General features: G+C 44.9%; 1 protein-coding gene across 1 annotated transcript in view; it reads right to left on the reverse strand.

The window, feature by feature from the left end:
* ABHD12 (abhydrolase domain containing 12) overlaps positions 1 to 11,988 on the reverse strand; it is a 58,831-nt gene extending 46,843 nt beyond the window's left edge. The window contains exon 1 of the mRNA XM_021078253.1: positions 11,641 to 11,988. Within this exon, the coding sequence (XP_020933912.1) occupies positions 11,641 to 11,831 (191 nt within the window). The 5' untranslated portion in view covers positions 11,832 to 11,988. The remainder of the gene's footprint in view (positions 1 to 11,640) is intronic.

The following is a 15,797-nucleotide window of genomic DNA, read 5'->3' on the forward strand; positions in this document are numbered from 1 at the left end:
GAAAAGAGAAGGCCACAACTAGAAATAAGAAAATTACAAATGAGAAGGCTCACTGGTAAAGGCAAACGTACAGTAAAGGTAGGAAATCATCCACACACAAATATGATATCAAAACCACCAATCAGGAGAAGAGGAGGGTACAAATGCAGGATACAAGAGATGCATTTGCAATTAAGAGACCAGCAACTTGGAGTTCCTGTCATGGCGCAGTAGTTAACGAATCCCCGACTAGGAACCATGAGGTTGCGGGTTCGGTCCCTGCCCTTGCTCAGTGGGTTAACGATTCGGCGTTGCCGTGAGCTGTGGTGTAGGTTGCAGATGCAGCTTGGATCCCGCGTTGCTGTGGCTCTGGCGTAGGCCGGTGGCTACAGCTCCGATCAGACCCCTAGCCTGGGAACCTCCATATGTCGCGGGAGCGGCCCAAAGAAATAGCAAAATAAAAGACAAAAAAAAAAGGGGCCAGCAACTTAAAACAATCTTGTAGATATAGATATACAGATATACTCCTATATCAAAACATCATGGTAACTGCAAACCAAAATGTACAATAGATGCACACACAAATAAGAAAAAGCAATCCAAACACAACACCAAAAACAGACATCAAGCCACAAGAGAACAAAAGAAGGGAAGAAAAAAAGGCCAACAAAAAATCTAAAACAATTAACAAAATGGCAATAAGAACATATACATATCGATAATTACCTAAATGTAAATGGACTAAATGCTCCAACCAAAAGACACAGACTGACTGAATGGATACAAAAACAAGACCCACATATATGCTGTCTTCAAGAGACCGTCTTCAGCTCTAGACTGAAATGAGAGGATGAAAAAAGATATTCCATGTAAACTGAAACCAAAAGGAAGCTGGCGTAGCAATACTCATGTCAGACAAAATAAACTTTAAAAATAAAGACAGTTACAAGAGACAAAGAAGGACATTACACAATGATCAAAGGATCAATTCAAGAAGATATAACGACTGGAGTTCCCATCATCGCTCAGCGGTTAACGAACCCGACTAGCATCCATGCAGGTTCAAACCCAGGCCTCAATCAGTGGGTTGAGGATCTGGTGTTGGCGTGAGCTGTGGTGTAGGTCACAGAAGCGGCTCGGATCCCACATTGCTGTGGCTCTGGCGTAGGCTGGAGGTTACAGTTCCAAAAGGACCTCTAGCCTGGGATCCTCCATATGCCGCAGGTGCGGCCCTAAAAAGACCAAAAAAAAAAAAAAAAAAGAAGAAGATATAACAACTGTAAATATATATGCACCCAACATAGGGCACCTCAATATATAAGGCAACTGATAACAGCTGTAAAAGGAGAAATTAACAATAACACAATATTCCTAGAGACTATCATACTAAGGGAAATTAGTCAGTGGAAGACAAATATCTTATGATATCACTTATACGTGGAATCTAAAAAAAAGGATATAGGATCACCTGCTGTACAGTAGAAAACTGACAGAACACTGTAAACCAGCTATAATGGAAAAAATAAAAATCACTATTAAAATAAATGAATAAATAATAAAAATAAAAAAGGATATAAATAAACTTATTTGAGAAACAGACTCACAGACTTTGAAAAAATTATGGTTACCAAAGGGAACAAGTGGGGAAGGAGAGATGGACTAAGGGATTGGGACTGGCAAATGCACACTATGATGAATGAAATGACTAGCCAAGGGAGACCTGCTATATAGCACAGGGAACTCTACCTAATATTCTATGATAATTTATATTAGAAAACAATCTGGAAAAAAATGGATGTGTGTATATGTTTAACCAAATCACTTTGTTGTAAAGCAGAAATTATCCCAACATTGTAAATCAACTATACCTCAATATAACTTTAAAAAATGGAGAAGTGGGGAGGGGGGAGAAGAGGAAGAAGAAGAAGAGCAAAGGAGGAGGAGAAGAAGAAAAGTTAGGAAGAGGAAGAAGAACTCCTGCTAAGGAGCTTGACTGTTCATGTTAAAGAGAATTTAACATATGATTAGGTCAAGGAGAGAGAGCGAAGAGTAAGTCCAGGTGGAACTGAAAAGGAAACACCTGCAGTACCTGTTCTTCCCTCATCAGAGGGCCTTGCTCTTATTTCACAGAGAAAACAGAAGTACCCAGAAGAGAGGCTCAATGCTCCTTCACACATCTACCCACTTCCCTGTAACTTTACACCACCCTTGGCCTGCCTTCCTGTCTGGGGACTCCAACTTGGTGGGTGCACTGGGTCCCAGAGACACCATGCCCACCACCATGGTGCTTGGCACCAGCAGTCTCCCCTGCTGGGCCACCCCAGGAGCACACCAAGGCCCTGGGCAGAAACCTCCTCGTGTTGCCGTGAGCTGTGGTGTAGGTCGAAGATGCGGCTCAGATCCTCTGTTGCTGGGGCTCTGGCATAGGCCAGCAGCTATATCTCTGATTCGACCCCTAGCCTGAGAACCTCCATATGCTGTAGATGCAGTCCTAAAAGAGCAAAAAAACAAAACAAAACAAAACAAAAAAAAAGGCAGGAGACTAGTGAATCCTCTGACTTTCCTCACTCCTTCATACCCATCTAAGTGGCAAACCCTGTCAGTACTTCCTTCAAAAGAGACCCAGGATGTAACATTCTTCCACAGCTCCTCCAGACCCGAGTCCCCATCATCTGTTGCCTGGATGACTCCTAGCAGGACTCCTGCCCCTGCTGCCCCTCCAGTCTGTCCTCATCCTGCAGTCAGAGTAACATATTGGTGACATACAACCCATCCAGGCATTCTTCCACTCTAAAGCAGCCAGGGGCTTCCAGTCAAAAATCCCCTTATGAGAAAGGCCTCCTGTCACCCAAACCATACACATGCCTCGGCTGCTCCTTACTGACCCTACTTTTCTCCTCAAGCCCCAAGCACCTGACACGGCACACACTTCGCTTGTTATCTGCCTCTCCCACAAGACATGACCCTCATCCACTGCTACAGCTTCAGCACTTAGAAGAGTTACGAAAGGATGGAAAAAAAAAAAAAGTGCTGAATAATCAAAAAGTATTGTTTAAAATGTTCTACTGCCAATGGATGTGTTAACTGATCATGATGACAATTATATATGCACAACAACTGGCTGAGAAGACATAATAGTTTGAGGATAGAAAGGGAGAGAGGGGTAAATTCTTGATCTAAAATAACAGAGCTTTCTCAATACTCCCAACTGGAGTTCCTGTTGTGGCACAGTGGAAATGAATCCGACTAGGAACCATGAGGTTGCGGGTTTGATTCCCAGCCTTGCTCAGTGGGTTAAGGATCCGGCGTTGCCATGAGCTGTGGTGTAGGCCAGCAGCTGTAGCTCTGATTTGACCCCTAGCCTGAGAACCTCCATATGCTGTAGATGCAGTTCTAAAGAGCAAAAAAACAAAACAAAACAAAACAAAACAAAAAAACAAAAAAAGGCAGGAGACTAGTGAATCCTCTGACTTTCCTCACTCCTTCATACCCATCTAAGTGGCAAACCCTGTCAGTACCTCCTTCAAAAGAGACCCAGGATGTGGCATTCTTCCATATGCCACAGGTGCAGCCCTAAAAAGCAGAAAACAAAACAAAAAAAACTCTCAACTAATAACAGAAGCAACAATAACAGGGATAACCAAGATGCCACTGACTGGGTGCTCATATGAGCCTGGCTCTTTCATACTTGGGAGCCTCACCCCCAAGTCTTATAAGATATTCTTATCCCCACATTACAGAGGAAGAAACACAGAGAGTTAACAAGTCACCCCAAGCCACAAACCTGGAAATACTCACTTGATACTCAGTTATCTATGCAAGCTTCCCCCTAAAATTATCAAATGATACTAAGATGGGCACCAAGCCTAAATGGCAGGTCTTTCAGCAGATGATCTGCTAACTGGTCATCTCAGGCTGAGCCTCCTGGTACTGTGCCTCCCTATGTCAGCAGCTCCTGCCCTCACTGACACCCAGACCCTGGCACTCTGAGACAAATGACCTACCCACTCTCCATATGAACATCCATGTTCTGTGACATCACCTCTGGGTGAAAATCACTGACTTAATCTGTCACTTTTCAAAATCATATTGCAGTTAAAATTTTCCCATAGACTGCATTTTGCAAGGTAAAGTCTCTACTGGGAGAAAGAAGAGGAGGATCATGAGTCTGGAAAGGCATCCTGTCTCCAGCGCTGGCAGCAGAACGTTGAGATGACCCATCTTCTAATCCTCTTTCCAAAGCTACCTCTGTAAAAGTGTCCTCTGGAGCTTTTAATCTACCCTAAAATATCTCCTGCATTTGAGCAGTGTACACCCAATGTTACTGTAGAAGACAGATACTCCCTTAAGAAGAGTTGGCCAAAAGAATATGGAAAGGCAAGTGGAGATACAGGACAGGGATCCCACCAAAGAAGCACCAAGTTCTAGGGTCCTGGGTCCAGGTTTAGAAGGTGTCCCTGATATGATAAATCACAACTAGGAAGAGATGGACCCAGCCATAGGCACCATAACAAAGCCTGCCTTCTGGCTTGTCCAAGTCCAAGCAGAGACCACAGTGGAAGGAGGAAGACGGAGAAAACCAGAATTTATCTACAAAAGCCAGCTCAGAGCACACTGTCACCTTCTCAATGTGTAAAGAATGGATAAAGAGATACCATGCACAGACGCTTAGAGGGTGAGCTCCATATTCACCCTCAAGAAGACTGACGTGAAAGAGACAGATGTTCACCTGCCTTTCTGGGTTATGGTGAAGCCATGAGCAGCCCTGTGTGAAGTTCCTACTTTCGGATTAAGGAGGAACCAAGGATGATGCCTGAGTTCTTCTGTATTTACACATAAAGGTCAAAAGCTATGAAACTTCCCAGGCAGCCCTGATTATCCAGCAGATCTGGCTTGTGAGCTGGCAGTGGAAGGAGAGTCTGACTGAAACACACAGACCTATGCATCTCATTACTGCCTCCTTAGGGCCCAATTTAGACCACTTATGCCTTTATGGCATACCTGGTGCCAAGAACGGCAGGATTATAGAGAAGAACATGAAAGGCCCACAGAATCCCTCATTTGCCTCCTTGTGCCAGGAGAGTGCAAAACAAAACTAATATCCGGTGCTCTCTCATGGAGTGCAGGGGTGACATGTAAGTCAGATAAACATCAACCTTCAAAACTGACCCTTTAGTCCAATAATGAAAACAAACCAAAAAACTGGTTTGGTTTGGTTTTACCTCCAAGGTTGCTGTTTTCATCTGAGTTAGTTGCCACCAACATTTAAAAGTTAGAGATCACAGACACAGCTACACTCAACTACTCTTCAGGAAAGACTGGAAAATCTGGCCACCCTGGAGCCACATTCCAGCTGGGCAGCCACAGAATAGAATGCAGTAGCCGCTGGCCTCTTCAGACAGAACATCTTCTTTCCACTTCTCTGTAGCCTCAGTAGCATCCTGGCCTCCCAGAACAATAAAAAAAAATTTTTTTTCTTTGGGAAAAAATCAGCTTCATTGAGTATGTGTGTCTGTGTGTGTGTGTACTAGATCAACAAAAAAAGGGGGGAGAAGTCTAAGTATATAAAATAGGAAACAAGACTAGGGATTAGCTCCAGGTACAAAAGGAAAAGCGAGCTATAACAGATGACTTTCTATAAATATATATATATATATATATATATATATTTATGTGTTTACACTTATTTATACATAAACTACCAAAACTGAACTCAGAAAGAGACAAAAAAATCTAAGAAACTATAATAGTTATCAAAGTGCTATATTCTAAAAAAGCACCATGCTTATTAAGTACTTTTACAGGTGAATTCTACCAAAAAAAATTTTGGGGGGGGGTGGTTTGGGGCTGCACCCTCAGCATATGAAGTTCCCAGGCTAAGGGTCAAATCAGAGCTGTAACTGCTGGCCTATACCACAGACACAGCAATGCCAGATCCGAGCCACATCTGCAACCTACACCACAACTTCCGGCAACACCAGATCCTTAACCCACTGAGCAAGGTCAGGGACAGAACCCACGTTCATGGATACTAGTCGGGATCGTTAAGTGCTGAGTCACGATGGGAACTCCAAATTCTACCAAAATTTAAAGAAGCATTTCAAATGCATTTAAACTGGCTAAGGAACAGAAAGAAAAAACAATTTTTAATTTTTTGTTACTAAAGTATGGTTGATTTTACAATGTTCTGCCAATTTCTGCTATATAGCAAAGTAATCCATTCATATATATTCTTTTTCTGATATTATTTTCTACCATGTTCTATCACAAGTGATTGGATATAGCTCCCTGTGTGATAGAGCAGGACCTCATTGCTTATCCATTCTAAATGCAATAGTTTGCATCTACTAACCCCAAACTCCCAGTCCATCCTACTCCCTCCTGCACCCTCTGGCAACCACAAGTCTGTTCTCCACGTCTGTGATTCTGTTTCTGTTGTGTAGATAGGTTCACCTCTGTCATATTTTAGATTCCACACATAAGTGATATCATGTGGTATCTGCCTTTCTCTTTCTGACTGATTTCACTCAGTATGAGAATCTCCAGTTGCATCCGCATTGCTGAAAATGGCATTTCATTCTGCTTTATGGCTGAATAGTATTCCATTGTGTACATCTTCTTAATCCATTCATCTGTCAATGGCCACGTAGATTGTTTCCATGTCTTGGTTATTGTGAATAGTGCTGCAGTGAACATAAGGATGCATGTATCTTTTTCAATGAAAGTTTTGTCTGGATATATGCTCAGGAGTGGGAATGCTAGATCATATGGTAGTTCCATATTTAGTTTTCTGAGGAGCCTCCATACTGTTTTCCATAGTGGTTGTACCAATTTACATTCCCACCAAACATAGGCAGGTTCCCTTTTCTCCACATCCTCTCCAGCATTTGTTATTTGTATACTTATTAGTGACAGCCATTCTGACTGGTGTGAGGTGTACCTCATTGTAGTTCTGATTTGCATTTCTCTAATAATTGCTGATGTTGAGCATTTTTTCATGTGCCTGTTGGCCATCTGTATGTTTTCTTTGAAGAAATGTCTATTTAGGTCTTCTGCTCATTTTTCGATTGGGTTATTTGTTTTGCTGTTGAGTTATATGAACTGTTTGTATATTTCGGAGATTAAACCTTTGTCAGATACATTGTTTGCAACTCTTTTCTCCCTTTTCCTAGGCTGCTCAAAATCTTTAACAAAGCTATAGAAAACACTAAAACTTGATGAAGATGGCATTAAAAATTACCCCCAAAAAAGAAAATTACAGACTAATCTCACAAATAATGATGTAAAATTCCCAAGTATTAACAGAATCTGTCTACATGATGCGAGTTATCAGTGATGATTCAATAATAATGATTCAGCAATATAAAATGATGATTCAATAATATGAGATCTAAAATTACTATAACTCAGTATATTAACAAGTCAATGTACAAAATCCATATGATCATTTCACAAATGCTAAAACAGCATTTGATAAAGCTAAACAATCATTTCTGATTTAAAAAAAAGACAGGAGTTCCCGTCGTGGCGCAGTGGTTAACGAATCCAACTAGGAACCATGAGGTTGCGGGTTCGGTCCCTGGCCTTGCTCAGTGGGTTAACCATCCGGCGTTGCCATGAGCTGTGGTGTAGGTTGCAGACGCGGCTCGGATCCCGCGTTGCTGTGGCTCTGGAGTAGGCCGGTGGCTACAGCTCCGATTGGACCCCTAGCCTGGGAACCTCCATATGCCGCAGGAGTGGCCCAAGAAATAGCAACAACAACAACAACAAAAGACAAAAACAAAAAATAAAAAATAATTTAAAAAATAATAAAAAAAAGACAAACAAGAGTTTCCTTTGTGGCTCAGTGGTAATGAATCAGACTAGTATCCATGAGGATGCAGGTTCAATCCCTGGCCCCGTTCAGTGGGTTATGGATCTAGCATTGCCGTGAGCTGTGGTATAGGTCACAGACGTGGCTCAGATCTCGAACTGCTGTGGCTGTGGCCAGCAGCTGCAGCTCTAATTTGACCCCTAGCCTAAGAACTTCCACATCCCGTCGGTGCAGCCCTAAATAAATAAATAAATAATAATAAAAGACAAAATAGCAGCAACACATTCTTTCGTAAAATAATGTGGCAAAAACACTAAAAGAATTGTCATTAAAGTCAGGAACAAGACAAGGGTACCCAATACCATCGCTTGATCTGGAAATACAATGTAATCAAAAAAGGGAAAGAAACAAGAGACAAAAAAGGAGAAAACGAGACAAAACTTTTTTTTTTTTTTGCTTTTTAGGGCTGCACCCATGTCATATAGAGGTTCCCAGCTACAGCTACAGGCCCAGTCCAGTCCAGGGGTCCAGTCGGAGCTACAGTGCAGGCCTATACCACAGCCACAGCAACATCAGATCCAAGCAGTGTCTGTAACCTACACCACATCTCATGGCAACACCAGATCCTTAACCAGCTGGGGAGACCAGGAATCAAACCCACAACCTCATGGTTCCCAGTCAGATTCGTTTCCACTGCACCACGACAGGAACCCCCAAGAGTCTTATTACTTGCAGCTGACATGATAGTATGCCTGGAAAATCCAAGAGAATTAACTGCAAAAACTACTTGAAACTAAGATTATGTAAATTGTTAGTTACAAGATTAATAAATATAACTAGTATCAATATGTAATATCAAAAAAATCCTATTTTCAATAACAAAAAAGATAAAATGACTAGGAATAAACTTAAGAAATGTATAGGATTTTGAAACAAACTAATGGAAAGAAGACATTTCTGAGACAGGGAAATGTGTATGTAGATTGGATATTACATATTAAACTGATTACAAATAATAAATTATTAATTTTAATTTTGACAATATAATAACAGCACTGGGGCTATATATATATACATATTTCAAAAAAATCGTTTGTTCAAGACATATTGTGAAATATTATGGATGAAATAAGTTGTTTTGAAATAGTTTCCCACCATACCAAAAATGGAGAAGAGGAGGAAGAGATGATTCAAGATTAGAAAAACATAGAAAACCACTGAAAGAAAGTGATGGATACACAGAGATTCATTATATCATCTTCTTTACTTTTGTATATTAGAGCATGTGCAGAATAGAAAGTTATAAGAATGTGCAGGAGGACCCAAACAAAGGAGGTCATGAAAGAAGTAAATAATTACGAAAATTTTACAGGTGTTTATAAAAACACACAAAAATTGCCACTTAACCATTAAGAAATGCAAATTAAAGCTACAAGTTATATGTGTTTTCATCAATCAAGAAAAGAAAGATAAAAACACCTGGTTTTTTTTGGTCTATTTAGGGCTGAACCCTCGGCATATGGAGGTTCCCTGGCTAGGGGTCAAGTCAGAGCTGTAGCCGCCGGCCTACACCACAGCCACAGCAATGCTGGATCCGAGCCATGTCTGCAACCTACACCACAGCTCACAGCAACAATGGATCCTTAATCCACTGGGGCAAGGCCAGGGATCGAACCCACAACCTCATGGTTCCTAGTCGGATTCATTACCACTGAGCCACGACGGGAACTCCCCAGTACAACTTCTTGAGAGGGCACTTTGGCCTCCCCATTTTTTGTTTTCTTTTTTTCTTTCTTTTTTTTCCTTTCCCCTTTTTAGGGCCACACCTGTGGCACATGGAGTTTCCAGGCTAGGGATCAAATCAAAGCTATAGCTGCTGGCCTATACCACAGCCACAGCTACACCAGATCCAAGCCGCATCTGCGAACTAAGCCACAGCTCACAGCAATACCAGATCCTTAACCTACTGAGTGAATCCAGGGATCAAACCCATACCCTCAAGGATACCGGCTGGGTTCTTAATTGCTGAGCCACAACAGAAATTCCTGGCCTTCCCTTTCAAAGTCGTAAACATACACCCCTTGGCCCAGCAATTCCATGTCTAGGAATTCATTCTAGATATTCATTCAACAAGTATGTCTTCCCACCTACTATGTGCCAAGTACTGGAGCCAGAAGCCAAGAGGGCAACGTCCCTGCTCTCTCAGGACTTTCGTTCTTGTGAGGGAGACTACCCATAAAGCAAATCAAATGTGCAGGCAAGCATATTGTCAGGTAAGGATAAGTGTGAGGAAGAAATAAGTAAACAGACAACGGGGGTTGAAGGTGGCACCAAGCCTATTTTGGATGTGCTAGTCTGGGAAGGCCCCTCTGAAGGGGTGACAGTTGAGTGGAGACCTGGCTGAAGGAGAAAATATAGCAGGAAAATGTCCAGAAGAGCATTTCAGGCAAAAGGGAAGGAAGCCAGGGGTAATGCACAAATTTGGTCTTCCCACCCTCTGCTTTTCTTTTTATTCCCATGACAGCCTTTTATTATCAAAAGGATACAGCACTACCTGAATGCTTCTCTTTGTCCTCAACTCAAAAATAAAAATAATCAGATCCTTTTAATACAGTACATCTTTCAAGGAAAGTGCCAGGCAGGCACTGTTTCCCCAAACATTATCGAGATCACAATTTGATTTCTTCAAAGGAAGAGTTCCCAACCTAAGTGTTATGCCAAGCCTGTTAATAAAAGTTCAGTAAGGCCAATCACGAGTTTTTAATACAGAAAAACTTCCCACAAAAGAGATTAGTTTCACAAAAGACAGTGACCACTGCTAAATCATTTCAACAAAAACAAAAATACTGTCAGTCCTGAGCAGGACTGGGAACCACTGACTTAGAGAAGTATATAGCTTAATTTCATGATCTGACTTTTGTATATTAGAGTATGTGCAGTGAAACTGATATTTTTAGGGGCTATTTGGATATTTTACACAAAAGTGGCCACTGTCAATTAAGGGCATTCCAGTTGACCTCAGAAGAAGTGGCTCCGCTACAACACCTGAGCCTCATGCTAACTTTTTCAAACACCATGAAACATTAAGACTTCAAAATTGCCCTAAGTGATCTGTTCTACAAACAGCCAGATAATTAAGAAATTAGCCCAAGGGAAGAAATTTGCAAGCGTGAAACACGTTCCCATCTCAACTGAGATTAGTTTAACATAAACACATTCATCTCCCTAAAGGGAGGCCGAAAATAACCAGGTGACTTCCGGACGGGACGAAGATTCCCAAGGAGATGACTCCTGTGAACACATTCCACGCACCACATGCCAGCTTCTCGCGAAGGACTGGCTTGCCCCCGGCAGCCAAGGATGCGGTGCACCCCCTGCCCCAACACAAGGACGACCATCCCCAAGGACGCGGCATCCCCTGCCCCTGCACACAGCCGACACCTCGACCTTCCCCCAGGACGCGGTGCACCTCCTCACCCAGCACACAGCCAACCCCTCGACCTTCCCCGAGGACACGGCAGTTTATCAGGAGAGGACGCCGCAAAGAGATTCGAGCACCCAGTGAACAGCCCACCTGGCGAGAGGGACACTCGGTCCGAGCGCCCCGCCCCGCCGGGTCGGCGCCGGGCGTTCAAGGCCTCCCCACCCTCGTCGACACGCGCTAGTCGACCAGTCGCCGGCGGGGTCCCCCAGGTCCACCTGGGGAGGAAGGGGCGCGGGGCCAGAAGGGACCACGAGGGAGGCACCTGGCGAAGAGGGACTCCCTGAGAGGGTCGGGGGACACGCGGGATGGAGGGCAAGCAGTCCCGGAGTGCCATGGTTCCCGCTCCGCCCCCGCCGCTCCTCACCTGCCCAGCGCTCGCTTCATGCCCGCGTCGGAGGCGCAGCGCGGCTCAGCCGGCCCGGGGCCCGCTAGGCACAGGTTCTGCTTCAGGCGGCAGTCGGCGTCCAGCGCCGAGGCGGCCGAGCCGGCGGAGGGCGAGCCCGAGACGGCGCGGCGCTCATGCTCCAGAGCGACAGGCTCGGCCCTCTTCCTCATCCCGTGGCCAGCACGGCCGGCCTCGCCCTCGCCCTCGCCGCCAGCCGCGGAGGGGAGCAGCCGCTGAGGGATGCCGCCGCCGCCGCCACTGCTGCCGCTAGCCCACCGCCCTCACGTCCAGGCCGGCCAGCGCGCCCGCCTACAGCCACTCAGAGCCGGCCAATCAGCGCCGGGAGGCCGCCTTCCCCGCCCCCACTCCAGCCCTGGACCCGCCCCCCAGACCTGCCCCCTCCCGGGCGCTTGGCTCTCCCAGCATCCCCCGGAGCAGGCTGCAGCCATCTTAGAGGTGGGCAATTGAAGCCGCATTACTCGTCACCGTCTGGGCGGGGCCGACCAGCTGAGCGGCGCGGGTCAGGGGTCCGGCTAGGTCTGATCATCGCCTGCCTGTAGCCCACCGCACTGCCCAAAGCGGGGGACCCTCCGCTCCCATCCCAGGCTCTCTGACTCCATACAACAGTGGAAACCCCTTAAAGGGGGTATTTACACAACAAAAAGAAAAAGGTGACATCACAATTCTGTCCTAATGATTTATAACTTTTCCTGCAAGGACTTGACTTTTAAAAATGTGTTCAGATAGTTTTGTTTTGTACTTTGTGGTGGTTTTTTGTGTGTGTGTTTTTCTCTTTTTAGGGCCGCACTCAGGGCATATGGAGGCTCCCAGGCCAGGGGCCCATGGAGCTGTAGCCGCCAGCCTATGCCAGGGACACAGCAATGGAGCCACATCTGCGTCCTACACCACAGCTCACGGCAATGCGGGATCCTTAACCCACTGAGCAAGGCCAGGGATCAAACCTCTGTCCATCCTCATGAATGCTAGTCAGATTCGTTTCTGCTGAGCCACGACAGGAACTCCTGGAATATTTTAATAACCTAAATTGTCTCCTGCCTCACTCTGTCTAGTGAATAGAGTGGCCTTTTTTAAATACGTAGGTCTTTTTAAAACACCCAGATCTGGAGTTCCTCTTGTGGCTCAGCGGCAATGAACCTGACTAGTAACCATAAGGATGCAGGTTCAATTCCTGGCCTCTCTCAGTGGGTTAAGGATCCAGTGTTGCCATGAGCTGTGGTATAGGCCAGCAGCTGTCACTACCATTCAACCCCTAGCCTGGGAACTTCCATATGCCTCAGGTGTGACCCTAAAAACAAACAAACAGGCAAAAAAACCTTGATCCAGTTCTGCCACTTGCTTTCTCAAACACTTCAGTGGCTCCCCACCTCACTGAAAATAAAACTGAAAGCTTATGAAATGGGCCAACAGGTGCTACCTGACACGGCCTCCATCCCTTACTCTGTTCTCAGCCATCAGCCTCTCACCCTGCCCCAGCATCACTGCCTACTTGCTGATACAGAGGCCTGCAGGGTGTGAGTGACATGTGAGCCATCACATCCACATGGCTTACTCCCTTCCACTTGAGGTCCCTGCCTTCTCTGAACATCAATTCAAAAGCTTCAGGCTCTCTCACTGTCACTACTCACCATTCTTACTCTCTTCTTAGCACTTTTCACCAATATATTTGTCCTCAGTATATCTGTATCGGTCCATTGCTGTTTCCCATACTAGAATTTAGACCCTGACACCAAGGACTTTGCTCCTTTATCTTCAGTATCTAGAACAATGCCAAATATGCACTTCATAAGTACTGGCTAAGAGAATAATGAATCATTACAACCCCTCAGAAGTGGGTACTATTGCCCCCACTGTACAGGTAGAAAAGTAATTCTCTGAAATTGCAAAGGTTCATTGCAAAGGAAGTCTGTGGATACTGTTGATCCTTGGATAAAATCCCATGACACAGTCCACTATAGAATTGTGTATTTGATAAAAACACTTGGAGTTCCCGTCGTGGCACAGTGGAAATGAATCCAACTAGGAACCATGAGGTTTCGGGTTCAATCCCTGGCCTCGCTCAGTGGGTTAACGATCTGGTGTTTCTATGGCTGTGGTATAGGCCAGCAGCTGTAGCTCCAATTAGACCCCTATCCTGGGAACCTCCATATGCCACAGGTGCAGTCCTAAAAAGACAAAAAATAAAAATAAAATAATAAAATAGGAATTCCTGTTGTGGCGCAGTGGTTAACAAATCCGACTAGGAATCATGAGGTTGCAGGTTCAATCCCTGGCCTTGCTCAGTGGGTTAAGGATGCGGCATTGCTGTGAGCTGTGGTGTGGGTCGAAGACTCGGTTCAGATCCCATGTTGCTGTGGCTGGGGCGTAGGCTGGCAGATCTAGTTCCAACTGGACCCCTAGCCTGGGAATCTCCATATGCCGCAGGAGTGACCCTAGAAAAGGCAAAAAGACAAAAAAAAATAAAGTAAAATAAAATAAAAACACTTACCAGAGTTCCCTTGTGGCACAGCAGGTTTAGGATCTGGAATTGTCACTGTGGAGTCTTGAGTCACTGCTCTGGTGTAGGTTTGGTCTCTGGCCTGGTAATTTCTACATTCCAAGGGCACAACCAATAAATAAATAAATAAAAACATTTAGCTAAATTACCCCTTACTGTAGAGCTGAGATGGAAATGTTACTCGAGGTAAGGATAAAATTCAGAGGCTTTGTAGACCATTCCCAGGCACATTTCTCAGATCACACATCTACTATATATTTGCAGAAAAGGAACACAGTTTATAGGGTCAAATAGAATGAATCCGTGTAACAGTGCTTTATTTATGTATTTGTGTTTTGTCTCTCTCTCTCTCTTTTTTTTTTTTTTTTTTTGGTCTTTTTGCTATTTCTTGGGCCACTCCCGCGGCATATGGAGGTTCCCAGGTCCAATTGGAGCTGTAGCCACCAGCCTATGCCAGAGCCACAGCAACGCGGGATCCGAGCTGTGTCTGCAACCTACACCACAGCTCACGGCCACGCTGGATCGTTAACCCAATGAGCAAGGGCAGGGACCGAACCTGCAACCTCATGGTTCCTAGTCGGATTCGTTAACCACTGCGCCACGACGGGAACTCCTGTGTTTTGTCTTTTTAGGACTGCACCTGCCGCATATGGAGGTTCCCAGGCTAGGGGTCTAATCAGAGCTGTAGCCGCTGGCCTATGCCACAGCCACAGCAATGCCAGATTCGAGCTGTGTCTTCTACACCACATCTCATGGCAACACCAGATCCTTAACCCACTGGCTCCTAGTTGGATTTGTTTGCACTGCACCACGATGGGAACTCCTAAGTAACAGTGCTTTAAAAAAAGAGCCAAATAAAACGAATTGTTTCTACAACAGTAATTCCCACCTTTGATTCTATATAGTTATGAAAATTTCCATAATCATCTAGGTGAGAATATGGCTATTCATGTTAATCCAGAGTAAACCCCCTTCCCACAGACAGTGAGTTGGGCTGTTTTACACGTTTTTAAATTGACTGCTTTAATATCAAAGGTGGTACTCTGAAGGTGAAGGTTTAAAAACAGGGTCTATCACTTTGCCAACTGTGTGACCTTGGGCAAGTTATCTAACTTTTGTTTCTTAATCAGTACCAAGAGTCTTAATAACCACTTTAGGGATAATGGTGAGAATTACATGAAGTATGTTATAGTCCCCAGCTCTCAGGAGACACCCAATAAAAGTTGTTTTCCCTGGGAGTTCCTATTGTAGCCCAGCGGTAAGGAATCCCACGCAGATCCATGAATAGGCAGGTTCCATCCCTGGCCTTGTTCAGTGGGTCAGGGATGCCAGGTTGCTGTGAGCTGTGGTGTGGGTCGCAGACACGGCTTGGATCCCCTGTTGCTGTGGTTATGGTGTGGGTCCGGAGCTGCAGCTCGGATTGGACCCCTAGCCTGGGAACTTCCATATGCCGCGGATGCAGCCCTAAAAAGCAAAAAAAAAAAAAAGTTGTTTTCCCCTTTTCTTGTCTTTTTGCCTTTTCTAGGGTGGCTCCCACCAGCATATGGAGGTTCCCATGCTAGGGATCTAATCAGAGATGTAGCCACCGGCCTACACCAGAGCCACAGCCGCGTCTGCGACC

The sequence above is a fragment of the Sus scrofa genome, chromosome 17 (genome assembly GCF_000003025.6).
Source record: "Sus scrofa isolate TJ Tabasco breed Duroc chromosome 17, Sscrofa11.1, whole genome shotgun sequence".
NCBI classification, from domain to species: Eukaryota; Metazoa; Chordata; class Mammalia; order Artiodactyla; family Suidae; genus Sus; species Sus scrofa.